The sequence below is a fragment of the Diaporthe batatas genome (assembly GCF_019321695.1).
Source record: "Diaporthe batatas strain CRI 302-4 chromosome Unknown Contig00002, whole genome shotgun sequence".
NCBI classification, from domain to species: domain Eukaryota; kingdom Fungi; phylum Ascomycota; class Sordariomycetes; order Diaporthales; family Diaporthaceae; genus Diaporthe; species Diaporthe batatas.
Genome location: NW_025408549.1, coordinates 2800312 through 2828303, shown reverse-complemented (window position 1 = coordinate 2828303; position 27992 = coordinate 2800312). Strand labels below are relative to the sequence as shown.

Sequence of the window (27992 nt, the reverse complement as noted above, 5' to 3'; positions counted from 1 at the left end):
GTCCCTTATTTCGGATCCGGAACATGGGCGGATAGGCCGTCCTCCCGTCAAGCTTCAATAATCCTGGCGTCAGTGTCATGCCACGTACTCAAGCTGAATTGTCCCTTTTCCTCGTCTGTGCTGCCCAAGCGGGGACCCCTACCCAGGGACCCGATTGCCCGCGGCAGAGCAAGCCGCTCAACCACCCCCTACCACCACGGCCGTGGGATTTCTGAAAGCGGAATCGCCGCCTGGGACACGAGTCGAGCACCAATCACAGGCAGCCTGGGAAAACGTTCAAGCACATGACAATCTGAGGTGGGTGAGTTGCGACAACAAGAAGATGAGGCTCAAGTTGCAAGCGAGACTGAAAGCTTTGTGAGATTCGTTGCGCTACCAAATACTGTAAACGCGGGTATCAACAACCTAAAAAAGTTTGACGCCCTCCGTGTGTAATGCGAAGAAGATGCCCACTCCGGCTTGGGGACCCGGTATATCGGGACCTCAAGCTGGGAGAAACCACAAGCAGACGACACTTCAAACCAGACCAAGGCGGCCCGTCCCTATAATTCTGTGCACCCCGTCAAGCCCCGTGACAACACAGTTGGCCGGTGGCGGCGGCGGCGATGATGAAGGCAAAACCCGCCCGAAATCCAACTCCATCCGAAATGCTAGACCCGTATCGTATATGCCCCTTGGGCTTTCCCTTTCATAAAATAGTAAGAAAATACCTTTTGGTAAAACAATGTACAGACATCGGCTCTCTCTCTCTCTCTCTCTCTCTCTCTCTCTCGCTTCTCTCTTTGCGCAAAGACACACTATCACTTCAGCTGAAGCGATGCACTTTCATGCGAGGCGGCGCTCCGACGCTCGGGAGGACGCGGATTCCTATGGCTTGCCGCGGAATCGCAACGGCCAGGGACGGGACCTCGATATCGCAGCCCCTTGTGTAGGCGGGCAGGTCGTAGTCATGCTTGGCGTATGCGCCGCCCGAGCCTGCTAGACCCGGTCCTGGGAGCTGCAATGCCGCCAAGACATCTTATTTGCGCCTTGACGTGAAGAGCTTCCACGGACGTTGGGGTAGCGCCAGCCTTTTGTGTGCTTGTGGCGCAATGGCGGAACAGGGCGGGGAAAGAGCTTCCCAGAGCCGTTTGAGAAGATGAATGTCGAGCCATCCATGTCCACCAGTTCATGGTGGGACAGATGGCTGGTCATTTCTCAACGATCTGGTCGAAATCCCGTTCTGTCAGAGACCGTGCGATTGGTAGTGAGCGTCTGATTGGATTTGCGTCGGGGGGGCCGTGCTTTGACCGATGAAAAGTGTCCCCCCTATCTTCCACAACGTAGGAGGGCTGCGGGCCGAGAGACTGTCCGACGGACAGCGGCTGTTATCGGGCGAGATGAGCAAAGTCGAGGAGAGCCGTGACAATTCCCCCCAGAGGCACCCGAAACACCGTGCGAGATACTATTGAGAGAGCCTGAAATATGAAACTGCGCGGTAGGGCTGTGGCTCATGCGTGCGTGTTGTCCCAGTACCTCCTCCTTGCGGCGACGGCAAGCTTATTGCCGACGAACCGCTGCTGGTAGAAGTTGAAGACGGCGAACTCGCCCGTGGACATGACGTAACTCTCGGGCTGGGCTGTCACGCGGTCCCACAGCTGGGTGAGGGCCGACTCCAGGATGCCGCTGACAACGGGGTCCCGCGCACCGTCCGGGCTGTCGCGGGCAATCTCCAGGGCCTCGGCCACGGTGTTCGGGTCCAGGTTGCCGAAGTCGGAGGGCGGCTGGACGGCTGGCGAGGTGCGCGGGGAGGCTGAGCGCTGCTGTTGGGACTGGTGGAGGGATGATGTGTGGGCAGGGGATGTGCGCGGGCTGAGGGGCTCTGCGGGGCCGTCCATCTCCATGTGGTCCTCGTGCTGTGGCGTCGGGGGTTGTACGGCGCCGCCCATGGTGAAAGGCACAAAGGTTGAGTGGTCGGCTGTGATCGCAGGTCCGGCAAAGGACCGGTAGGGCAGGTAGCACGGGTTGGAGTTGAAGTCCTGAGGGTGAAGAGACAACATCTTGAAGACGAGACCAGGCGGGGGGAAAGGAACGTCTGGCGCGTGTCGAGGGTTATATGCTCCCTAGGCGAAAGGGCGAGGGAGGCGAGGGAGGAGAAAAGGATTAACACCGGTCAAGAGTACTCAATGCTGTACGACGTGCCTGGTGCAGGTGCTTCGCAGAGAGAAATGATATGTCACAAACTGGTCCTGGTCCCAGTGTAAATGTTCTGGACGTCCCGGCCGTTGTTGATAGGTTGATCAACGGGGAGGATTTGCCGTGTTTGCTTTTGCTAACTGGGACAAGGTCTTGGGGCAAGGGGCCGAGGGTGGCGTTGTTCTTGTCTGTCAAGTTCTGTCTCTGTCCGTCTTGTCTGGCTCGGCGGGTATTGATAAGAGTGGGTTCTCTTGGTCCTGTATATTGGTGGCGTGCGTGGTATGTTGTACTGGGCCTGACAAGAGTGATCCTGGGAGGTGCGAGGCGAGGCTGATGATGGATAGGGCTGGTTGCTTGCTTGCCGTAATCCAGATGGGGAGTCGCAGATGGGCGGGTGTCAGATACTTATACATGCAGTTCAGATCGGGCCTGACGCAATAGGGGCAGTAAAGTCGTAGTCGGAACTTTGGCACTGGAGTTTGTTCTGACTAGGTTCGACGAATCCTCGTCGTCAAGAGCGGAATGATCGCGACAAGTCCCAAAGTTTAAGACCCAATGCCTGGCGGCAATAATAGAGTGACAAAGTGACACGCCCCATGCCCATGCGGTTCCGTCCCGACAGCTCAGACCCAGAGTGGGTTCGAGTGGCGTACCGTAACCTGAGATTACCCTGACTCTGGTACCGTCTGGGCTCCGACAGGGTCGAGGCCGTTAGCCGTGGGCAGCCTGCCAGGGGGTCCAGGGAGGGGGGCAGGGAGGGCAGGAGGAAGGAGGGCACAAGGGGGCAGGGGTCTCCGCCTGGGCAGGCCATGGGTCACGGTGGCTACTATTATCACCTGCTGATGATCCTTTGTTGGGTCCCCTCCGTCCACCCAGCTTTTTGGAGGGGGGGGGGCTCTTGGCAGAGAGATCTACTAAGCCCCCGCCGACACTGACGAGCAGAATCGTTTCTGAAGCAAACCCAGGCGGAGGAATTGTCCTATTCCGGCTCACGGCTAGCTAGATAATTTCGACTGCTCTTTTGCTCGGTGTTTGAGTGACCTCTCATGCGGGCCCTACTAAAACGACGGCTCCTCATGCTCGCCCACTCGACATCGGCCGGCTAGCACGGCCGCTACTAATATGTGCGAACGCTCTTTTGACAGCGCGAGCACCAACGGGCACGGTTGTGTCAAAGGGACGGCACGACCAGAGCCAGCCTGGTATGCCTAGCACGCCTAGTACATACATCCGTCGTGTTGGTGTGTGTGTGTGTGTGTTTGTGTGTCCAAGGTGTTTGTACAAGTGCGCATGGTTGCAGTATGTACCAATCCGGTGACCGCCTTCAAAGCTTCGCCATGTACTGTCCTTTGTTCCTCTGTATTATTATTTTTTGGATTTGGGGGAGGGTAGCTCTGACGGTTTGGAGTATTTTGGAGAAGCTTTGGCTAGGGAACGGGACTTTCTGCTTTCTGGTCTATTGTTGGAAATCCCATGGCGGAGCTCCCCTGTACCTGGACCTTGGAGGTACATAGGAGGGGGGTCTCGGTTTCTCCTACCCACTGGTCTGGAGGAATGGAGGGATGGAGGGGACAGAACGGTAGCATCAGGTAATCTTTGCCAGGTAGGTAGCTACCTAGGTAGCTGGGAAGCTTGCCAAGGAGGGTCGTCGGCTGAGAGGGGCCAAAAAAGTACTTTGGCCGTCAGAGTTTACACTGCTGGGTTATATGGGGCGAAACCGTACCCATGACCGGCTAGAAACTCAAAGCCATGGTGATTAGACTCGACAAGTTTGACAATAAGTCATGTATTGGTCATGTAGCTGCTTCAGCTGGCATACTTTTTGGGCAATGTACCCTCGGCAGTTGGCCAGATGATCGACCAGGCCCTCTGTGCCAGCGCGCCTGTCTGTACTCCGTAGTCCGTACACCATATGCTCCCGATCACTAATACGCAACATCGTGTGCCCACATGGTGGGACCACGCTGCCTTGGAAGCAAAGCGCGGCTAGCCCAGAGCCCCGTCTGCAGGAAGCGGACAGTCGTGCTGTGCTGGGGGAGTAGAGCAGCAGCAGCAGCAGCATTGGCAATGCAAGCAACAGGCCCAACAGTACCAGGCGCATTCGGCGCGAGATGCGCTTAGCCAGGATAGTGTTCGCCTCTTCGCCTGGCAGAATTTTTTAGGGTTGGGAGGATGAGGCGATATGTTTGGAGCTACGGAGCACATACTGAGTTCGTCGTTATCGCATGGCGCTGGAATTCGGGGCGCGGTACAGGAGGAAGTGGCCGGGAGCTGGGCGGTCCGGATCCCAGGCCATGATCACAAGTTGGGACGGCCTCGTCTCGCATGATGCCGTGCTCGAGCCGGCCAGCTCCAGCTCATAGCTCGCAGCTGCCGTAGGGACTGTGTGAGAATTCAGGCGACGCCGTATAGGCCATGATTGTTGCTGCTATTATCGGGTCCGGCAGCCTGGGCGGGCGGGCCTGAGCTTGTTAGACCCGACGGACGGTAGGGCTAGCTGTGTAACGGACACGAGCGCATGCGGCCAGGCATAGCGCGCGTGTGCTTGGCTACTCTCTGTACGGAGTACTCTGTGGTGCCGTCCGTGAGTGAGTGAGCGATTGCATGCAACGACAGACCGCGTTCCTGCTGGGGCCAAGCCCCTCGTTTTGGCCGACGCCTGAATCCGACCCCGTCCGCGTCCCACCCCGCCGGGAAATGCCATGTACTGCCTGTCCCAACCGTGTGGCCCATACGTTGTAAAGCCGTGGACGGTCCTGCCTCGGCCGTTTTTTGGTTTTCAGGGCGCACTGGGGGGTGGGCTGGGCCGGGCTTCTGGCGCTGGCAGCGTTTGCCAGGCAGCCAGGGAGCGTCGGGCGGGCGGGCTTGGAAAAGTCAAATGAGGATTTGAGGGGCGCACGAGTCAAACGGTGACGAATCCCTCGAGAGTTTGCTTTGACCCCAGGACCACCGTCTCGCAGGCTTGCCAGGCCGGATAACCCGCCCGGCATCTCGCATCTCGCGCGGCGACTCAGGAATTTGACGAGTCGACGGAGGATTCCCGAGGCAATGACCAGATCGTGACTGAAACCGGGTCGAGGCAGATTACCACACAAGCAGAGGCGGGCTCGGCCGCCCTCTCGCCTCTTGCTCATCGTCACGATGGGGGTTCTGGTTTTTTGGCTTTCCTCACCGACTGGACAGCCTTCGAGCTTAAGCGGGTGCGCGGCCTGGGCTGGCTTGCATGAGAGAGCATGTCGGAGACGAGACAGTCCCGGGTCGGAGGCGGATTAGCAACGACGTGTATTTGCTTATCCGATAATGTCGTATCGACTACGAGGTACGAGGTAGGGGCCGTTGGTTGCCGAAATGTGCCGTGTTGGTGCGCATTCTAGCTGGGGGTGCTGGCTGGCTGGCTGGCTGGCTGGCTGGCTGGCTGGCTGGCTGGCTGGCTGGCTGGGCTGGGCTGGGCTGGGCGGGACGGCATCATGCCCTGACAGAGAGGTACGGAACCGAGTAGATATTGAACCACGTGCGGCGTCCTGACAATCGCGAACCCGTCCCACCCGCACGACTCTCCGGCGTGTGCTCGTAATCGTTCTTCCTGGGGGAGGGGTGTGTTTGTTGGTATGTACGGAGTATGGATGAGTGGATGTAGTAGTAAAGGTGCATGTCGTCGTCGTTCGATTGATGTTGGGGTCTCTGGTGAGAGAAGTCTGGGCCCCTCTTCGCCGGGTCTCCACCACAAAAGTCCAGACTCACCAAGTCCGATCGCTAATCTTGATTGCAGATGGCGCTGCCCGGGTCCTCCCAGCTCGCCCCGGAAGCACGCGCAGCTGGTGCACGCGGTCGGTGGTGCAGTGAGAGCTGCAGGCCTGCAGTAGTGCAGGAGCAGTACAGACCCAGACCCAGATCCAGCCAGATCAGATCAGACCAGACCAGACCAGACCAGACCAGACCAACAAGCCAAACCAGATCCGACCCCGACGGTAGACGAGAGAGGAAGAAAGGCAGCCTGGCAGCCCGTCACCAGGTGCCAGGGACAGGTGCCAGGGACAGGTGCCAGGGGGATAGTTGCCAGGTTGCCAGGGGACAGACACAACTTGCTCTGGGCCTCGACACTCCCACGCACCCACCCACGCACCCACGAGTCACTCCCGGCAGGCAAAGGTCGGATCGCTTGGGGATTGGGCGCCAAGCCCTTCAATTTTGAGCCGGTGTTCAGCCGACGAACGACACATGCAGCCGGCCATGCAGGTGATGCAACCGTGGTGTCTGCTGCCCACCACCCGTGGGATTTCCCCTCGGATCGTCAGGCCACGCCCCAGAGATGATGTAATTATTGATAAGGAGGGGCCAGAGTTCTGACTTGTGAAAGCGTGGGAACTGACTGGCGCTCCAGCCCCTCCTGAAGCCCTCGGGATCCCACTTGCGTTGCCCAATGGACCGGCTGCCGCGTTGGGCCTGCCAGCAAACCCGTCTCGACTCGACCCAGCCGGAGGTTTTATTGGCAAGCAGGTTCGCAAGCGGGTTCCTATAGCCCTGAGCATATAGCTCTGTAGCGCCTGCAGCCCTGTGGCCTGGGGCCTGGAGCCGGTCCTTTTTGCTGCTCGCATTGCAGAGCACAATGCGCAGAGCTGGGCAGGCAGGCAGGCAGGCAGCGTTTCCATCTGGGGGTTGGGACCCCTAGCCTGATGAGCGCCGTGCCGGACTAACCAGCTTCGTGGACAACCTCCGGCCCTTGGGATTCAGATTCACAAACATCAGACGGATCGACTCGCCACGGGTCTTCCGGCCGAGCCCTCTCCCTTGGGCCTCTGCAGGTCACAAACTGCCCGCATGCCTGTCCCGGCGCCTCTGACTGGTTGCCAGGCTTGTTGCAGTACAGATTATCGCACCTACACTACTGCGCAACAGCCCATCTTGCCGGGGCGGCGAGTCCCTTGACAGGTGAGAGACCACACGATACGGCCGTGGCCTGCGGGTGCTTGCAGTGACTGGCCCACCCCTGGCCCAGATCTGTGATCTGTTGGTCCCCACTCCTTCCAGAAGGGGAATGACATTCTTGCCAAAGTCTAATCCAGATGATCTGCGCTTGCAAAGCCCGTCTGCGTATCCGTACCGCCTTTTCGTGGGAGGCCCACCCCTGGCCGTAAACCAGTTTCGGACAGCCTTGCGGGTACCGAACATGCCACGGTACTGTGCTTGCGTGAGCTATGCGCGTCTGTTCAAGATTCATTACACTGCCATACCGTACCATGACACACCATACCATACAATTGCTGCGAACGGCACGCCGCCGTGGGTTGGGTGTGGTGGGCGAAGGACACGCTAGCATGGTCGTGGAGGACGGACGGACGGCCGGACAAACAGACAAGATAGTCTTTGGGCGCTTGGATCTGGGCTCGGGGTTGGAGAGGAGCGCCGATGATGTGCATACGCTGAGCTGTGCTGAGCTTGTCCTGCACAGCACAGCAATGTTAATCTTTCGTTTTGAGGGCGCGCATTAATGAAGGGAGGCAGGGCTGGCAGGCATGTACCTCCGTACTGCCCAGGTGGGTACGCGCATTGAGCACCGCCGGGTGCAGGTACCCATTGGCACAAAAAAATGAGTGTGGGTACCATGTGGTACAGCAGCACTTGGTGCAGACCAGCCGTCTGTCATGAGCCGAGATCAACAGCAGAGATGAAACGGGTTCATACTTTCTGTGTGGGCTTGTCCATACCGTCGTTTATTAGTCTACATACATAGTACACACAACGGCCCGGGTCCCAAGCTGCTGTGTGCATACCGCTCACGGAGTGCCCACCGCCCATCCCAGCCAGTGGGTTTGCCAGCTGGACTCTTCTGCTTGGACTGGGAGAATAAGGTTTCCCTAAGCCCTGAGGCACCCGGCCTCGCACTGGACGCAGCCCACATCGTGGACCCTATCGTCACACACCCTCACGTACGCGTCCCGCATTACGAACACCTTAATAAACAAAAGTCCCAATCCTATTTCTCCTGCTGCACCAAACTCACATCAGCTGGAACGCCACGCCGGCTTTCAGGCACCTGCCGGACTGCCGGGCAGGAAGACAAGGCTGTCTAACTTTTTGCCAACGCCCTTTGGACCTTGGAGGCCCTGCCATGTCCGATAGTTAACGCCGCGGTTCGACCTAAGTTGCCCAGAATGGTTATCAGCTCACCAGACTATAATCTCGTGGTGACAACCCAGGGGGTCGTGGAATTGCGCCGCCGGAGATGTCGTTCCCAGCGGTCGATCGGTGCTGCAGCCGACGGTAAGGTTTGGTCCCAATCAGGCTATGCCATCACGACCAGATCCACGAATGGCTTCTGCTCCGAGTCAGCACGCCTGGCTGGCACCCGGTCTCCAAGGTGCACGGGACAGTCACTTTTTTTTTTGGCCTTGGCCTTGTTTTCTGTGGCTGTTTTACGCTTTTCCTTTTCGCCGCTGCCTAGTTTTGCTCGTCCACGGCATACTATGACGATGGCGTGTTATATTACTTTTGAATTCCAAAAATGATTCCAAACCCAAAGGAAAAGGACCACGAGGGCGGCATAGTTGGGACAAAGTTTTCGGATACGACAAGTTTCCATCGCCGAGCACCCCCGTGGCATTACAAACATTCGAAGGCTGCCCCGCGCCGCGCGCCGGCTTGATTGCTCCCAGCCTTTTGTCGTGACACATCGTGCACGACCTTTTTGTCACCAAATATAAATACAGTGGCTAAATAAAGTGGCGAACAACAGCACATCAGCCAAACTAACCAAGTGGCTGACCCAAACACCCACGACTTGGGGGGCGGAGGCTCCGTCGGGGGACGAGGACGAGACTCAAGGCCCAGCAGGAAAGCTCCCCGTACTTGAAACGTGGTTGACGGAAACCCTAAAGTTTGGACGCAAGAGGGATGACGCTATAGCTGGGCCCTCCGTCTCTGCTGCTTCCACCGGGGGGGGGGCATTATTGTTGGCTAATAAGGCTTTTGCCATCCCACGGTCGGGCGGGGCGACAAGAATTGGGGTTCAAACTCAAATCATCCATCTCTCACGATAGAGTTTTGAAGTTTGCCATGTTATGGTGGCGGATAGTGACGAAATATACTATGGCACGCTAGGTAGTCTATTGGGGGGGCACCCCATTGGGGAGGCATCCTTTGGGGAGAGGTAACCCTTGGGGACGATCCAGTGGGAAAAAAAGGTTCACCGTTGCTCTGATAAGCCCGGTGTGCCTGCAAGGTGTCTGCCTTGGGGCCTGCGTAGGGCTAGCATGACTTGTGAGGGCAGACCACGCCCAAGGGTACCCGTGGAGGGTGTCTATTCCGTACCTAGGTATACATGGGCTGCCCTGATCAAGCAAGTACCTGCTAGGTGGGGTTAGCTGCTGCAAGTACAAGGTCCCGCCAAGGCACTGTACCGCGGTCAGGGCAAGAGAAGAATTGGGGAAAGGCTGTTCAATTCCGTGTTATACCCAATGCTCACTCACATGTGGTGGCTCCGGCAGGGCAACATGCAAGTGCGGGTGTGTGGGCTTGATGGTGAGGCACGCAGCTGGCATGCAACACACCTGGGCAGTCATGTTCACTTGATGGGCCCATCGGTCACGAGAGGTGGGCAACTACAGACCGTGCCAGTTACACCAGCTAGGTAATTGCAAACGAATGGACACCTGCCCCCGGGTACGTACTGTTCCTGCCACCACACAAGTAGAGGTCTACACGATATCTAGATCTCGTGCAGCAGAGGGCAGTGTGATGCGAGCCATTGCGGCCCATGCCACGAACTACAACACCACACACCTGCATACCTGCACACATGCACACCTGCTCCGTACGTGCACATGCGAGTGCTCGCGCGATGTTCAGGGGCGTTGCAGCCCACAGGAAACGGGATTCGGGCTTGGAACGGTAATAAAACGACCAGCAGCAGCCGCGACTGCCCTCCTGAGGATCCTGAGGATCCCCAATCCTCAATGGGCCCCACCACCGTGGCGTTGATCACCTAGGTGGGATGTATTCTGACAAGAGTTGTAGTCTACATAGTACATGCCCAGGCAGTGTACATGGTTGTGCAGCCCCCAAAAGACTCGGTAACGGACGGAGCACAGTGCTAGCAGCACGGGCTCAGCTCACAACCCCTTCCAAAATAGGCCGACATGTGTGCGGGAATAGGCTGCACTAGTGGGGCCTGACATCTCCCTAGCGCAAACCTTAATTTCTGCCGTGCGGCTGTCGGGCAGGGTGGACTGGTGGGAAGGGGGCGAAGGCGCGAAAGTGGGTAGGAAGGAACATGACGAGGTACTGCGCAGCGTGGTGGGCACTGCAGGCTAGCGAAAGTACCTGGTAAGACCGCGAAGCTGGGAAGGAACAAGGCTATCTGGGTACCTGGGTACCTAGGTACCGTGTCTGCAGGCAGGCCAGGCAGGCAGAAGGGGTGGGCCAAGAGCAGAGCCGTACGTACATACGACCGGGCTAGGCTGCATCAATCAACTTCTGATCGGCTGCTTACTACAGTACTCTCTCTCACACGCACACACGCAGCCGCCAACATCAACGGCACCCACCACATGTCACGACATCGGATGCAAGCACCTGGGCACTCTCCTTGGTTAATGGCTGGGAGCAGGGGACGGATCCTTCGATTGCGAATACGTACCACTGCAAATCTTGCCTCTCTTGTGGGTCCCTCGTCGTCGCATCTTCAGCAATTCCAGACAGCAAGAGGACCACAGACGATCCCATTGCCCACTTCCCACGATTAAGCTTTCGGACCTCGTTTTCCTTCTCCCCTTTCGGCTTCTCCTCCGTGCCCTTTGTGACGCGCTACTCTCCCGTCGCCCAAAGTTTGTTTCACTCGCCCTCACATCGAGGTCGGCTCAGCGGCACTTGCCACTCGACTGCGCCGGCCACACGCCGGCCACACGAGGAATTCGCGTCCGTCCTGTTGAGTCTACCGGAGCAGCGCCAGCCGCCTTGAGGTGTGCTTATTTCACCCAGCGCATATAGCGGCGCATAGCGGGCTGGCGGTGCGTCGCCATGAGCCCTCATCCCAATGCTCCCCGAGACAGAGGCTATTGTTTCCTCCTCCTACACAGCACATCCCTCGAAGTTCCCGGCCCCCAAATGTTCAGCCCGCCCGGCTGCGTGGCTGCGTGGCTGTTCCACATTCCGCCCTCCGCAGCCGCCCTCCCGACAGCCTGTAACCCACAACGCGGCACTGTGGCATATCTCATCGGATCCACCCTGCCAGGCCTGCCCGCGCCAGCCCGCCGTCCAGAGTGGGGACTGTTCAGTCTATGCTCCGAGGCAAGGGCCGGCTTCAACTGGACCCTGGCCCCGTTTTCGTGGCCCCACGGTGACATCCCCCAAGCTGCGGAACTTCTCAATCGGGACCCCTGCGGGACGATGCAAGAGTCAGTTCACCTCTGGTTCGTGACCATGACTGAGTCGTCATCTCCCTGGCTCTTGTTCCCGTCCCACGGCCGTATCGTCACGATGGCCTCTTCTCCCAAAACGTGCGCGTTCGAATGCCTGCCCACCTGCCATGGGGTTGACTCAATCATCAGATAAAACAATCCAGATATGCCTTACTTTGGGCGATGCGCCAGCCCCGACCCGTCACTTGCTGGATCTCGGCTCGGGGCCCTCGCAACCGTTACGCAAGTCACGGTCGTCACGGCCGGCAACGGCATCACTGAGAGCACTTCCGCCATGACGACTGCCAAGCTGATGACGACCCAGTGGATCCACCCTGTCATGATGAAGCAGGGCCTGTTGGGCAACTCCGACGGCTTTGGACATCCCATGGCGGAGATGGCCATCCATCGTAATAAAAGCACCCTGATTCGCATTCGCCTATCTTGATTCGGAAGACCGTTGCAATACCACGGGAACGGTAACGAAACTAGTAACAGCGCGGCGCTGATTCCGCGTGAACAATTTACCGCTGGAGGGGCATCCGACGGCGATTCGGCCCCAGTTCGAAACGCCTCGAGCTGCCAGCTGGCTACTATCGTCCGCCTCAGAAGGCCAGTCAAACAAGATGCGGTCTTGGATGGCAAGTCATTCGAACCTTAAGTCGACCTCGAATCCCAATCTTCTCACTAGTCGTCTCGCCTCAACGGCTGCACGGAATTGGGATCAGGGTCTCCCGCCCAGCCTTCTAGAAGGCCAGACTTGCGTTCGATTCAGCCCCAAGACACTCAGACCCGGGCGCCACTAGCCCTAGGCGCACGCTTTGCCCGCGCCTCTATCGTGTCGAACGCCCGCTTGGTGGTTTCACTGACCGGGTAAAACTCACCACTAACGGATCGACAGGTTACAACTAGCTGATCTCGTGGTTTCCAGACACGGGCTGATACTCCGCGTCAGGCGCGAGGGGCGATTTTGGGCGGACGAGGACTACAGATCCTGCTCGACTCCTCAGGGCTGTCCATCACCCGCCCTGCCGCAGAATGCCCTCGCTGGTTCCCGAAGGGTCTAGCACGATGGTTCCGTGGTTATCCTCTGCGCAGCCCGGGTCGGCCGGTCCAGGCCTGGCGCAACCGCAAGGACGCCCCCCGCTCACCTGGCCTGTTCCGCCATCGCCTGGGCGGCGTCGGCGGCCAAGAAGCTTCGATACACGTTCTACTCGCCTTCCGTGCATCTTTCCAGAAGCCATCGAGTCGTTCCAAGCCGCAACATTCACTGGATGATCCTCAGGGCTTTCATGCGCCTCTTCCCACGTCATGCCATTTTCGTCTGCGCAACCATGGAGCCAGGCTGGGTGGGCGTGGAGCAGGCGAGATAATACGCACGCAAGTTCTTGACTTGCCGGTCTTGGTATCAGAGTCATGATGGCGATACACCGTACCTCCCAGAGTAGCGGTGTCTCTGACGTCGCGTAGTCGGATTCTTGTTGGATCCCGTTCATTTGAGAAGTGTAATTGTGCGTCTCACGGCCAGAGACACAGAGGTACATGCAGAGTTGTCCAGATGCCGCCAGCTTTACCGCCCTGTTTGCGCCTTCGCCACTGATGCTCCATGCAATGCCATGCAACTCTAAATAAATTTGTACATGCACGGGGAGACCGCCGCGCAACGGAATGCAGGAACCTGCCCACCCAGCGCCGGAACCTCAGATCAGACTCAACTGCACGCACCGCCAGGCCCGGTTGCAGCGTCTTTGATGTCAGTCAGGTACAGTAGATCGATCTCTGCGTTGCGTCTGTTCTACCGTGGCTTCGGCTTCCTCTTGCCGATCTGATAGCCCCATCCCCTGAGAACTTTGACCACCTTTGGTGTCACGGCTGCCGTCAAGGGCACCCGGATGAAGATGAACGACTTGTGAATGGCATATGCTAGGGCCAGTTGTGTCGCGAGGCCTAAGGAGTCATGCGCGCGTCAGCTGAAAGACCTCTTACTTGGCGAAACACCCGAACTTCTGATGCGCCAACTCTATCTGTGGCCCCACTCCTAACCCGGAAAGTCCCGGCGAATGGGAGTCGAATATGTTTAACTTCCATGGCCACTTGGCTCCACTTGGCCGCCAAAGACTCGCGCAACTGTAGGCTGGACAAACAAAAAGTCCGGAAGGGCGAGCAGTTTTGTATCAACTTCGTAAGACAGGCCGTGAGGTACCCGCCACGTGGAAGGGAAAGTAAGGCGGCGGGGGCGTAGGATGGGCGTTGACTTACTCGCTTCCTCCTTGTGCCTCTCCTGAGCCTTCTCGACACCCCAGCCAACCTTCTCGACGTCCTCGCTCACATGGTTGTCGCCAAGTTCCTTCTTCTCAGCATCCTTGAAGGCGGCGCGGTACTCGTGCCAGCGCTCCTTTACAGACTCGGGCACAACTTTCTTAACGCCGGCCATTAACCAGCGCTCGACCTCGGCGATGCGGTCGGTGCCGACCATGCGCACCAGCAGGAAGCAGAAGGGGAAGTCGAGCACGCTGAGGCCTAGGTACACGCCCAGGGCGGCCCAACCGTACTCCCGCGACAGTTTTCGCAGGCGCGCGCTCAGCGACAGTGCTTCACCCTCGGCCCCAGCGCCCTTGCCGGCGCCGCCGGAACGGCGCGACCAGCTCCAGTTGAAACTGCGCTTCTGCGTTCTCTGTAACAAGCCCTGTGCCGTCCTCGCGGCCGCCGAGGGTCCCCGTGTGAATGTCGTCCGCCCGGTTCCAAATGTCCTAGCGCCCGTGGCCACCAACTTCCCGCCCGCAGCTCTCGGTTGGGCCCCTTGTGTTCTGAGGCTTGGGGCGACAAGCCTTCGCAGAGGTGCGCCGGCGAAGGACGTCGTGGTGGGCTGACGGCCCAGCATCGAGGCGCGGAACGCCCCCGACATTGAGCTTCGCAGCATGGTCGTGCCGATTTCAATGTCTCGTTGCCGTGATCGTAGGCGTCAACTCGTGCTCGTGATGCAGGTGTGCGTAGCGCAGGAGGGCAGAATAGCTATTCGGTTCGGGGTTGCAAGCCGGCGCAACGGGTGAGCCGTGATGAATGCCCGTGCGTCTCGCTCGCTGAGGAAGCTGATGGCGGCCAGCACAGCAGGGAGGAAACGGAGCGGATTTGTCGGGGTTTACACAAAGACCCTGGAAAGATGACGGCCTCCCGCCGGCAGACCCGGTGGCGTGGCGAGTCTCGTGCTGTGTGCCGGGTGTCTATTCGGGAAAGGACGGACGCGGGTGCGCTGTGCAGGGCTGTTACTGACGGATCCTCCAGACTGGCTGTCCGTGGCTTCCGTCGAGCAAGACAGAAATCGTAAAGCCGGGCTGGCTCGTCTCTTGCCAGGCGCGCGGTGTCGGTTGCAGTCGTATGATGGGAAAAAGTGAAGGAGCGAGCTCAATGGCCCTGCGCGATGATGGAATTTCTCTGGATTGGGGCCCTCTGATTGGACGGGACGGGCGGCATCGGCGAAATACCGCCTGTCATAGTCCGGGAGCTCCCAACAGGCAGGCAGCCCAAGCTTTATTAGCTGCACAGCACAGCACCGCACAGCTCCGACTTCAGGTCGATGTGGGGTGGGCGGATCGTACGGGGCTCGGGCTCGGGCTCGGCTCGGGCCCAGGGAGCAGGCGACTCGCGCTGTAATGTATTGCAGGCGGCCTGTTCAGAAGGAAAAAGTCATTCGAGAGCACCCATCGCAACATCATGCCCTTTTCAGGCTCGTCCAAGATGTGAGGGAGGATTCACTCCCGAGGTGCGTCAGCGCGTCACAATCCACAAGTGATGACATGCTGCACATGCACCTGGCCCCCCTAACCCTCGCAAGGAAGGGGTGGAGGGGTGCTGGATGTTCCCAGAGAGCCGGGACCTTTGCGTTTCGAGTTTCGACCTTGGCCTCGTGATGATGGCGCCCAGGAAGCTGGGTGAGGCGGGCTAGAGCAGAAGGCTGGACCCTTTAGTGTAAATCATATTTTTTAACGTCGTCGCTGCAGATGTTCCCCCGGGCTCTTGACGTCAGGCTGGGATGATATATCACAAACCCATGCTGCTTTTTGAGGGGTTGTTGAGTACCGAGTACCGCTGTTTGGAACTTGTCCGCATCGAGCATTTTGCCGTGTAAGAGGTCGGGGCGGCCCTGGGAAGTAGTAGGCAGTAAGCTGAAGGAACTGGAGAAACAGCTCGTTGTCCCTGCCATTAAGTCAATTATTCATCCCATCTGTTGCCGTCTCCCCAAGGTCACATCATCCGTCAGCTCGGGGAAACCACGCCGGCGTGACTTCCTCGCACCCTTCCCTCTGGTCCTGCCTAGCGGGCAGAAGTTCCCATCTGGACCCAACACCAACGACAGCGTCCCGTCAGTGGATGGACGGACGGCCTTCTTTCTCAGCCTCGTGCAAAGACCCAGAGAAACTCTCGGTCTTCGGGCAGGTCGGAGTGCACGCCGTCCCGGTGACATATGTATCTCGATCCTTAACCTCCCGCCAGATCCGGCCAGACGGGAGCTACACCGAGATACATCCAGCTCACAACGCCTTGAAAAGCCCGCCCAAGGTGCTCATCACGCTGGGTCCTAGCTCGTCTTGCGCCGCCATAAAGCGACCACGAGGAAAGTACATCACTCTCAGCTCAGGCCTTGCCTGCCGTCGCAACACATTCAAGTCGTTCACACTCAGCTCATAATATACCGCTCAGCCCCCGGCAGCTCAGCAAATGACCGCCAACGGGGCAGAAATGTCTGCTCATTCGCAGGTGGGGGACAGGCCTGGTCATCACAAGTCAAATGAAGAGGCATACTTCACAAGAAACAGCGAATCACCGCGGGCACTGAGGGACGCCCTGCGGCTTGCCGGGCGGGGCGCCATATCGACGCCCTCCGAGAGTGCCAGCGACGAAGACTATGACGACGAAGCGCAGAAGCCAATTGCCGTCCTTCGACTCAATAAGAGTCATGAGACGGACGGGGCCACCACAAATCCGACGTCTGGCAGCAAGCTCAAGGCGAGCGATGCCACGGGGGAGGTTACGACGCCGACGAGCGACGTGTCTTCCGAGAACGTGATTCTTGAAGACATAACATCCCTCAGAGGCGCCAAGGTCTACACAGTTGCATCGGATGACAAGGAGCTTCGAGAAATCCTGAGAAGGGGTTTGCAAAGGGTGAGCATCGGAGCACGTCGGTGCGGCGGCGGAGCATGGCTAACGGCTTGTAGGCCAAAGAACCCGAGGCGAATGGCAAACGGAAAGGGCGATTTAGTGACTACATTTTCACCAGGAAATTCTCCGCATTCGACAGGCAGAATGCTGTGGCTGCCAACAGTCCCTTCCATGGCTTCTTCACCCTGTTCTGGATCGCTGTCGCGATGATGCTGATCAAGATTGGCGCCGAGAACTGGAAGAACACGGGCAGCCCACTCGGAACCAACGACATCATGAAGTCTATGTTCAAGAGGGATGTCATTGTTTTGCTTGCATCCGACGGTGTCATGTGTGGTCTCACGGGCGTCAGTTGGGTGCTGCAAGTCTTGATCAAGAACGACTACCTGGACTGGGACTCATCTGGATGGATCCTACAAAATATATGGCAGACCATATTCGTTGGCGCCACCATCGGATGGACACGGCATCGGCAGTGGCCTTGGTCGCATACGGTATTCTTTGTCATGCACTCGATTATAATGCTCATGAAGCAGCACAGCTATGCCTTTTACAACGGCTACCTGTCTAGCGCCTACAAGAAGAGGACGGAGCTGCTAAAGAAGCTCAAGCAGCTCGAGCACGTCGAGGCTGTCAAGTCGCCCTCTCAGACCAAGCCGACAGCCTCTTCCATATCAACAGACCACCTTGCACGAAGGCCATCACGACATGATGTCCGGCAGAGGCGCCAGTCGTTCCACTCTAGCTACGAGATGTTCAGTCAAGACCTGGAAGGCATCGAAGCAGCCATCCAGTCGAACGAGCCTCTCGACCTGGAACAAATCCACGTGTTCGAGCAGATCATCAAGTGGGAGATAGATTCCCTCACCGAGGAGCTCCAGGGAAAGGCCACCACACCTTCGCGCGCGTACCCCAACAATGTCACCTTCCAGAACCACTACGAGTACATCGTCCTGCCGACCCTGGTCTACGAGCTCGAGTACCCCCGGTCAGAGAGCATCGACTGGGCCTACGTGGCAGAAAAGGCAGCCGCGACCTTCGGGCTTATTTTCGTCATGACCTTCATCTCGCAGGCCTGGATTTATCCCGTGGTGATGAAGACGGTCCACATGAAGGAGGCCGGCCTGTCGCTGGTCGAGCGCTTCAAGGAGTTCCCGTGGCTGCTGTCGGACCTGATCTTCCCCTTCATGATGGAGTATCTCCTCACGTGGTATCTCATCTGGGAGGCCATCCTAAACCTCCTCGGCGAGCTGACCTATTTTGCCGACCGGGAGTTCTACTCGGACTGGTGGAACTCGGTCAGCTGGGACCAGTTCGCGAGGGACTGGAACCGGCCGGTCCATAACTTCCTGCTGAGGCATGTGTATCACAGCTCCATTAGTGCCAGTAAGTAGCCCTATGTTGCAGTTTTGGCTTTCTCAAGGGACTTCACAACAACGCGGTAGTTTCGCCTCAGACCTTTGTCATCACATAGATGTGGCTCTACCCGTTGTGACTCTCGTGGCTAACTGTCATCACAATAGTGCGGGTCAACAAGCATACGGCGACGCTGATCACGTTCTTCCTGTCGGCACTGGTCCACGAGCTGGTCATGTGGTGTATATTCAAGAAGCTGAGGGGCTACCTGCTCTTCATGCAAATGTTACAGCTTCCGGTGAGTACCCGGGTGCCCGCACTCCTTCTCCCACAGGTCCCAGGGGCCCTTTTTACAAGGCCCAAGTGCTGACTTTTTTTGACAAAAGCTTGTGCAGCTGAGCAGGACGAAGTGGATGAAGGGCAGGAAGACGCTCGGGAATATCAACTTCTGGATAGGCATATTTACTGGGCCTTCGGTTTTGTGCTCGCTTTACCTGATACTGTGATGACATTTCAGCAGCCTGAGGGGCTTGTAATAATAGGTAGTTCCCAAGAGTCGATCAACAATTATCGGTCACTGCATGTACTCTATCAATGGCACATATTCTGACCTAATTTTCCGCGCAAGAGGTACTTTTGGAATGTAGACCTCACCTAGCTAACAGGGTGGCAGCTTTGCGAAGGGACTCGTTACTCTCGAACGTTTACCACCGTATGAAGGCGCCATGTATGTCCTCGGACGTATACGGAATAGAAGTGAAACCAGTTATCCAGAACCAACGACCTTGAATGGATCAACCTGACAAGTAGTTGTTGTCTGTTGCTGTGCTTCCTTCGTCTCACATGCACATGCAATGCAAGAGGGGTCGATCCGCATTGGTTGCTACCATGTGCGAATACCCTCCACTTCACGGTCTTGACAACTCTCCTCCAACCCCGCCATCGCGCATCAGCCGACGTCAGAAGCCCACAACGACTGGCCCACTGTAAATTACAGTTGTCAACGGTTACTTCAGGTTCAACAGGAGGATTACTGGAAGGTATAGTTAAAAACTGTAAGTTGTGGTTGAAACCCCCTATAACGGTAGGAAGGAGCCATACGGTAGCTGCAGTTTTCCACCATACCTTCCAGTAATCCTCCCGTTGAACCTGAAGTAACCGTTTTTTATTGGCTAACTACTGTACCTTCCAGTTGAAAACTGTAAAATACAGTGGCTTAGTCGTTGAGGGCTTCTGGCATCTCCCGGTACCCAGGGTCAAGCTGGATCACTGCTGATGAGCCGTTGTTTTCTTTTCCCACCAGGTGACAGGTGGTCGCCTCTCCAACCCGGAATATGCTTTGCGACGTCTGTGTATGGATGTTGCGAGGCCGTCGTGGACGGAGTTTTGGGGGCACGCTGAGCCTCCACTTTGTTCACCATGATTCGGCGGAGTCTTTTTGGAAGTCCGTTGCTCGAGACTGCTCAATCTGTCGCGTCCTGGGAGAGGATGTTCGGACCAGTTTCGTCAAATCACACAACACGCCATTGGCTCGTGACCCGTCCCTCCTGAATGTCTTCAGCCGAGCCGACTCGTCTGCTGTGCCTTCATCCTCGGATTGCCCTGTTCCCGTTTACCGCCTGGATTTCTCAGTGGAAGTGGCTGGAACCAAGTTTCGTCATACTTTTGTGCTCAGACCGGCAGGCTTTCGAGGTAGTCCTGAGCTAAAACACCCTCTCCTTGCACAGATATGTATGTATCTGGCTGACTGTGGACAATACCAGAAAATGTCGCATTGCCATTGAGAACGCCGGTCTCCGATCATATGTCCCATGCTGAAGTTCTGGGACTCGCCAAGACGTGGCTTGATAATTGCAAGTGCGTGAATGGAAGGGTGCTGAAAAGGGAGGATTATCCGACTCGCCTGATCGACCTGGCGGAGTTGAAGAGACTAGGCACAATTGACGCCGAGAAGTGGATATATCACAGAGACTTGAGGCCGGATGAGCTAGGAAATACAATGGTCAAAATCGTCGACACAAAGGACCTAGACTGGGCTAATGAGCTGGAAGACAAGGCATACGTGACCCTGAGTCACAGATGGGGTGGCACAGATAAACCAGTCCGGCTAACCAAAGACACGGAGGCGGAATTTCGAAAAGGTATACGCCTAGGGGACTTACCGCGAACTTTCCAGGAAGCCATCCACTTTGCTATCCGCGTGGATCACAGGGTCCACTACATATGGATTGACTCTCTGTGCATTATCCAGGGCGACAAGCAAGACTGGTTGATAGAGTCTGACCGCATGCAGGAGGTATACCGCAACTCCTTCTTGAATATCTCTGCCACAGCCGCGAAAGACAGTAGCGAGGGCCTCTACTCACATCGCGTCCCACAACACTTGTGGGAGGAGGTTGTACTCTTGGATGTTGATGGCCTTGATAAAGGCTCAGAGAAGACACATGTATATCGTCACGGGAACGACTCCGACTCGGCCACACAGCACCGAGGCCCCAACGCCGCTGATACAGCCGGCCTTGCCACCGGTTCGGAGCACCTTCAGGTGACTAAGATACAAAGCTGTCTACTAGTGGACATTTCAAACTGGGAGACACTAGTCAACCAAGCCCCCGTCAACACGCGTGGGTGGGTGGTCCAGGAGCGACTACTGGCCCCCAGAGTGTTGCATTTCTGCCGTGGCCGAATCGCATGGGAGTGTGCAGAGTTTGAAGACATCGAGGGGCATGCCCCACACATGCCCAATTATCGACTGATTGGGGATGAAGTTTATGAGGGGATCCCAATCAAGGGGCTGCAACCAGGAGAACATGGCAAAATGCTCCGGTTTGGCAAGCTCCGCGGAGCGGTCGAGCCCGTCGCCTTGACCGAAAACGACCCAGAAACTAAGACTGTTCATTCACTTGAGCTGTGGTCTCGGATTGTTGAGGTGTATTGCAAGACCGACTTGACGCAAGACCAGGACAAACTGATTGCACTGTCGGGCTTAGCTCAACGCATGGCTGATATCATCATCGCACAGTCGGGGATACAGCGAGACCAAATACGGTATATAGCCGGCCTTTGGAGCGTGCACCTTGCCAGTCAGTTGCTTTGGCATGTTGAGCCAGTATTCAAAGGCGATTCCGACTCCAGCTCCGAAACATTCAAGTACTTGTCGAAACGTCCGAAGAATTACAGAGCACCATCTTTCTCTTGGGCTTCCGTCGATGCCCAGTTCAGCGGTGGTATTACTTGTGGACATGTTCAAAATTCTGACGACATTCTTGTCGAAATCCCACAGAACCAAGACGAAAATTGGCCTAAACGGGACACAAAGGAATGGACACAGAGCTTATGGGCTTCACATGAGACGGCCAATAATTTTGGTGTAGTCAAAAGCGGTCACATTCGGTTGTGGGCCTGGGTACACCACGTGAAGTTGCTACGAAAGGGAGCGCACTATTCCTGGTCCTTGTTTGCCAACAATACCACTAGTGCTAGTCCTGGCAAAAGAAGGAAGAACAACACGGAAAGCTTCAACGTTTACCTCGACTGCCCAAACGATGATGACAAAGACAACAAGCTCATCAATTCAGACGATATTTACTGCCTTCCGATGGCTTATGGGTCGTTGACGAGCTCTACGGATCTCATCTGTCTCCTTTTGATAAAATCTCCTGAGGAAGATCAGATCCTGAAATGGCCAGACGAGTATCGGCAGTGGACTTTCAAGCGCGTTGGCTACACGAAGGTATCTGAGACGTTTGACCACTCTACGTGGGACTACATTTCCAATTTCAGGCCTTCTCAGAAGGTCTCGAATGCGTTTTATGACGAAACAACTGGGAGAAATCTCGTGTGTATCATTTGACGGGGATGGGGCTGAGGTTAAAAAGCCATGGCCCAGATATAGTTACCCAGCACCTCAAGTTGGGGTGACCTGGCTTAACACAGGAGTTGTGGAATTTGTCCCATCTCAATTCTCTTTGATAACAAGTCTCTACTACACACTTTCCCTGTTCTGTCCATGTTTAAAATCCACTACGGTTCTTCGTGGCCAGCCTTATTCTCACTGTCGCTTCTGCTCGTAGAAGACGAAGCCGGGGAAGTCTGGGCCAAGGTTATGATTATCTAGTTGGCCTCTGTGACACGTAGTCATCGTTTCCTGTAACACGAATGCCTCTCTCGTTTCGAAAAGCCAAACTGAACGTCCACCCATGCCAGTCGAAAATTCAGTCAGAAGGTCATCGAGACCAGTGCAGCCCCGTAGAGTGCTCTCTGACAGTTGGTGCTTCGGTCGGTCAAGTGTAGCCCAGGCTTTCAAACTGGCGGTTGATGAGCGAGTTCCATGCCATGCCGGGCAAGGCATTATTGGAAGAGGCGTCTTCGGAAGTGGCCATCGCACCTATGATCTGCCTTGCGCCGTGTGAGCAATGAGAGACGCTGTCAGGTGGTGTGGTGACCTGTGATTTTCCTCATCAACAATCATTCCTGAAGTTGGATCTTGGAGGGCGAGAGGTTGCGTAAGTGATTAAATGTGTCTTCTAAGTTTGAGAGCAGTTACATGGGCGCTAAGGGCGATCCTTTTATGCTTGAAAAGGCAATACAGCAAGTGTCACATTCATGATTCATGCCCAGCATTTGAATATTCCCAAATATATTTATCTAATCTGGAGACAGGATGCGTGCAGATAAGCAGCGGCGCAGCCTGTGTGCAGACTTCATGTTCCTAACCCCTCAAGCTGCTGACATCGAGATGCACTGAGTCCAGAGCCTCATCAAAGCCGATAAGGCATTATATAGTTTCGCTTCTATTCCATATACATCTAAAGACATATATAGTGCCTTTATATAGTAATAAGCACTTAAAACCTAACACTTAGAAAGAATATAATATTAATAATAATAATTATAATATAATAAATACTTATAACCTTAACCTTATAATATATAAATAAGGTTAAAAGGTATTATTTTAATAATAATATTAATTATAAATAGAAGTAGCTTATAGTTTAATTATTATAAAGAAGTTATATAATAAAATTAAGTCTTTAAAAATAGTTACTATATAAATAAATTATATTAAGTATTAGTATAAGTTATTATATATATATATATAAAGAGTAGTTTAGTTAGTTAAGTTAGATTATATAAGAGGGAGGAAGCTAGGCTTAAAGAGCTAGTAATAAATCCCTTACTATAGTTTATTAATTAAAATTATATAATCTAAACTATTTATTAATTATAATTACCTTTATTTTTATATTAATAATCTTTTATTAAATAGTTAGATAATTACTTTAAAAAATCTAATTTCTTTTAAGTTCTTTAAGTTAAGTTAAACTTAAACCTTTATTTTTTTAATTTATAATAATAAAGTAATTTTTATTAAAGTATTATTAAATAAAGGTATACTTTAAAAGTTAAAGTTATTATTAAAGGTATTTAATTTATATATTTTAAAATAATTTATTTATTTAATAGTTTAAAATAATTATATTAATTTTTTATATAAAGTTTTAATTTTAATAAAATTATTAATTAAAAATATTAATTTAAATATTTAAGTTTTTACTTTTAAATATATATATAAGTTTAACTCCTATTATTTATAAAGTAAGTAAATAAATTAAGATTTAAAAACTTTAATATATAATAATTTAATAATTTAATAACTTTAAACTAAAATAACTTTCTTTTTTATTATTATAAATATTATAATTATAAAACTTAACTAAAAATATTTATAAAAATATAAACTAATAACTTAAATATTTATATAATAATAAATAATATATATACTTTCTAACTTTATTAATATAAATTATTAATTTAAATATTAATTATAAGGTTTATTTTTAAAAAATTTAAAGTTAATTATAAATTTATTATATAATTTATAAATTATTAAATATAGATAATTTATAAAATATAAATTTAAACTTTTACTAATTTATTTTATTATAACTTTATATTTTTATTTTTATTAGTTTTTAATTATTATTTTTATTTTTAATTTATAAGTTTAATTATTTTTAATATTTTATTTATAAATTTTAATAACTTTTAATTTTATTAAAGTAAATATTTTAATATATTAAATATTATTAATATTTAAAGTTTAATAGAATTTAATACTTTATAATTAATATAGTTTTATATTTAAAATTATAACTTATTATTAAAAATAATTTTTTTAATATTTTATTTAGTATAATCTTTATTATTTTATTTATTAAATTATTTTTACTATTAATTTAATAGATTTTATTAATCTTTTATATTTATATAATTAATAAAGTATTATTATATTAATTATTAATTACCTTTTTTAATTATTTTAAATTTAATAAAGTATTTATAAAAATAAATTTATATAAATAATTATAAAACTTATAGTAACTTTAAATAATTAATAACTTTTAAGTATAATAAAAATATAATATTTATATTAAAGTTATTAATTATATTATAAATTTTAAATATTAATATATTTTAAGTAACTTTTATATTTAATAAAAGTAATAAATAATATTATTTATTATATTTTAATAAATATTATTTTAATTAAACTTTTAATAAAAAGGTAATTATAAAACTAATTTATAAGTTAAGGTTTATATTATTAATAAATAATTTATTTATAAAGATTATAAACTTAATTTTAATAATATTTATTAATATAAATTAAAGTTTATAATTTAAATTATTAATCTATTATTATAAATATTTATTTAATTTAATATAATCTTCTTTAAATAGTTTTATAATTATATTATTATAAAAGATTAAATATTATTTTAATTAATAAATAAAAGTTAAATATATTTTTAAATATATTATTTTATATATTTTATATATAATTTAATATTTTAATATTAATTAACTTTAACTTAATATTTTAATTTTTAATATATATAAATATTATTATTTTCTTTAATAATATATAATTTATAGAAATTAAAGAGTATTAAATATTAATATTTATTTTAATTTATATTTAAAAGTTTTTAATCTTTTATTAAAACTTTATAAATTTAAAAGTATTTAAGTTTAAAGTATTATTTATTTATATTATTATAATATTAAAGTTATTTTTATACTTTAATTTAATAATTAATAGATATAAATTATATATAAAAATTTTATATTAAAGTTTTAATATAATATTTCTAATATATAGTAAATTAATAGACTTTAAATTTTATAATATTATAAAGAAGTTTAATAATCTTTATTATAATATTTAAAAGGTATTTATATTAAATCTCCTTTAATAGTTATATTAAAATTATTTTTTTAATTTAAATTTAAATTATAAATAATATAGTTCACTAGTTAGCTATCATTATTATATACCTACCACTTTTTACTAACTTAGCTAACTTTAGCTAACCTTAATACTTATTAGGTATAAAAGGTTATTTAAAATTAGTACTAATTAATACTAACTATTTTAAATTCCTTATTTTTAATTAGTATAGTTAATTTAAAGGTATAATAATATTATAATATTAATTTAAAATTAAAGTTTTAATAAATAGGTTTATTTTAGTATAAATTATATCCCTATTTTTATATTAGTTATATATTACTTTATTTACTTAAATATTTAATATACTAGAAATTAATATTTATAATATTAATCTACTTAAAAGGAGAAAATTAAACTAATACTTTAAGTAATTAAAAACTCTAAAAAATTAAAAAACCTTTAAATATAACTTAGATTATTTAAATTTTTAGTATCTTTTAAACTATTTTATATAATAAAATAAATAACTAATTATATTATAAAGAATTATATATTAAAAGTATAAACTTAATTAAATTAAAAATAAATATTTATTTAATATATTATTAAGTAAGATATATAAGGATTTTAATATAACTTTTAGTATAAAAGATATAGTTAACTTTTATTAGTATTATATAATAGTAAGTTTATTAATAAGAATTAAATATAATATTTTATAGATATATAATTAAGCTTAAAATTAAGTTTAATTAACTATATAATTATTAAAAGGCTTTTATAAAGATTTAAAGGTTATTAGGAATTAGTTTTAATTACTTTATAATATAATAATTAAGTATAGAGTTTTAAATAATAACCTTTATAACTTTAATAAAACTAACTTTATAATAAGTTAGATAATTTTAACTTTAATTATTATATATTCTAATTAATATAAAAGTTAAATTTATTTAGTTTAAAAATTAAGAATAGATAATAGTTATTAAATATATTAATATAAAAGGTTAATATATTTTATTATTTATTATTATATAAGGTATTTATTACTTTATTAATTAAATAATAGAGTTAGGTTTTTATTAAGTTAGGTTATTAAGTTTATTTTAAATAGATAGATAAATAATAAGATTAATTTAAAATAAATTTAATATTTTAATAAGTATATAATTAAATAAATTAAGGGTAAATATTAAATACTTATTTTAAATAAATATAAAAGCTATATATTAATAGAGTTTAAATAGTATTATAAAGAGAATAGTATTATTTTTATTAATATATTACTATATTTATTTTATTTACTCTAACTATTAAATATTATATTATTTTTATTATTAAAGTATATATATAATAATAAAATTAATTTCTTTATTTAAATATTTATTAACTATATTATTAAGTTTAAGTTTTTCTTATATTTAAGGTAGTTTATAATAAAGTTTTTATAAAAGAAAATATAAAATTTAGATTTAAAAGAGTTAGAATTTCTTTATAGGATTTAGAATTTATTATTTTTAAGTTAAATATTTATTTATAAACTTTATTATTATTTATATTAACTTTCTTTTAGAATTAAGAGTTATAAATATTCTTTAATATTTATTAAATTATTTAATAATTAAGTTTTATTAAAATAAAATCTTAATTTATTAAAGAAGCTCCTTTATATTAATTATTTAATAATTAAGAAGTTTATAAAAGGTATATAAGTAATAATATATTAAATTATTTTTAAATAATTAAGTTTATATATTTAAAAGGTTAATATTAGGTTTATTAAATATTAAAAGGTTAAAAGAAGTTAAGTATAGTTTAAAGAGGTATTTAATATTAAGAATTTTAAATAATAATTAAAGAAAAATAAAGGGAAAGTAGTTAGTTAGTAAAATAGTTAGAGGTATTAAAGAGGTAAATTATAATAAATTAAGTAAATAATAATATAATAATTATAGTAAGATTAAGTATAATATAAGAATATATAAAAAAATATAAAAGGGTTTAATTATTTAGATTTTAAATAAATTATAGTTTTTAATTTAATTAATATTAATTAGTATAAATATATATATATTAGTAATCTATAATAAATTATAATTTTAAAATTAAAGTTAATATTATTTAATATAAAGTATAATTTTCCTATTAAAAGTTATTTTATTTAAATTAATATTATATTTATATTAACTATTTTAAATTAATTAACTTAATTAAAAATAAGTAATTAAGATTAGTTAATACTAATTAATATTAATTTTAAATAACCTTTTATATTTAATAGGTATTAAAGTTAGTTAAAGTTAGTTAAATTAGTAAAAGTAGTAAGTATATAATAATAATAGCTAATTAATAAACTACATTATATTTATATAATATTTTAAAGTATAATTATTATTTTAAAAAGTATATTAATATAGTTATAAATATTAATAAAAGTATTAACTAACTCTTTATATTATTAATAATTATATAAGAATACCTTTTTCTTTTATTATTATATCTTTAAAGAATAATTTTAAACTTTTATATAGTTTAATATTCTTATTTTTAATTTTATATATAATATAAATATTAAAAATATAGATTTTATTATATTTTTTATTATATTATTTAAAAATAAAGATATTAGCTTTAATTAAATTAGAAATTTTTAATATATTTAACTT

The 27992-nt window shown here is 48.0% G+C and overlaps 4 protein-coding genes across 4 annotated transcripts; 2 read left to right on the top strand and 2 right to left on the bottom strand.

Moving 5' to 3' along the window:
- Positions 1-337: 337 nt before the first annotated feature.
- On the bottom strand, positions 338-2678 carry KVR01_001325 (uncharacterized protein). Its single transcript, XM_044784470.1, has one exon. The coding sequence runs from the start codon at positions 2037-2039 to the stop codon at positions 1491-1493; it is 549 nt and encodes a 182-aa protein (XP_044649280.1). The 5' UTR covers positions 2040-2678; the 3' UTR covers positions 338-1490.
- An 8030-nt stretch (positions 2679-10708) lies between these two features.
- On the bottom strand, positions 10709-15618 carry KVR01_001508 (uncharacterized protein). The gene is made up of 2 exons (XM_044789456.1): positions 13830-15618; positions 10709-13517 (listed from the first exon to the last, which is right to left on the bottom strand). Exons 1-2 carry the CDS (start codon positions 14488-14490, stop codon positions 13366-13368), a joined length of 813 nt encoding a protein of 270 aa, XP_044649463.1. The 5' UTR covers positions 14491-15618; the 3' UTR covers positions 10709-13365.
- An 81-nt stretch (positions 15619-15699) lies between these two features.
- On the top strand, positions 15700-18641 carry KVR01_001665 (uncharacterized protein). Its single transcript, XM_044790111.1, has 4 exons — positions 15700-16733; positions 16787-18116; positions 18254-18384; positions 18473-18641. The coding sequence occupies exons 1-4, from the start codon at positions 16287-16289 to the stop codon at positions 18590-18592; spliced, it is 2028 nt and encodes a 675-aa protein (XP_044649620.1). The 5' UTR covers positions 15700-16286; the 3' UTR covers positions 18593-18641.
- A 1732-nt stretch (positions 18642-20373) lies between these two features.
- On the top strand, positions 20374-21939 carry KVR01_001484 (uncharacterized protein; the record flags this gene model as incomplete). The annotated part of the gene is made up of 1 exon (XM_044785590.1): positions 20374-21939. One exon carries the CDS (start codon positions 20374-20376, stop codon positions 21937-21939), a length of 1566 nt encoding a protein of 521 aa, XP_044649439.1.
- Positions 21940-27992: the final 6053 nt, after the last annotated feature.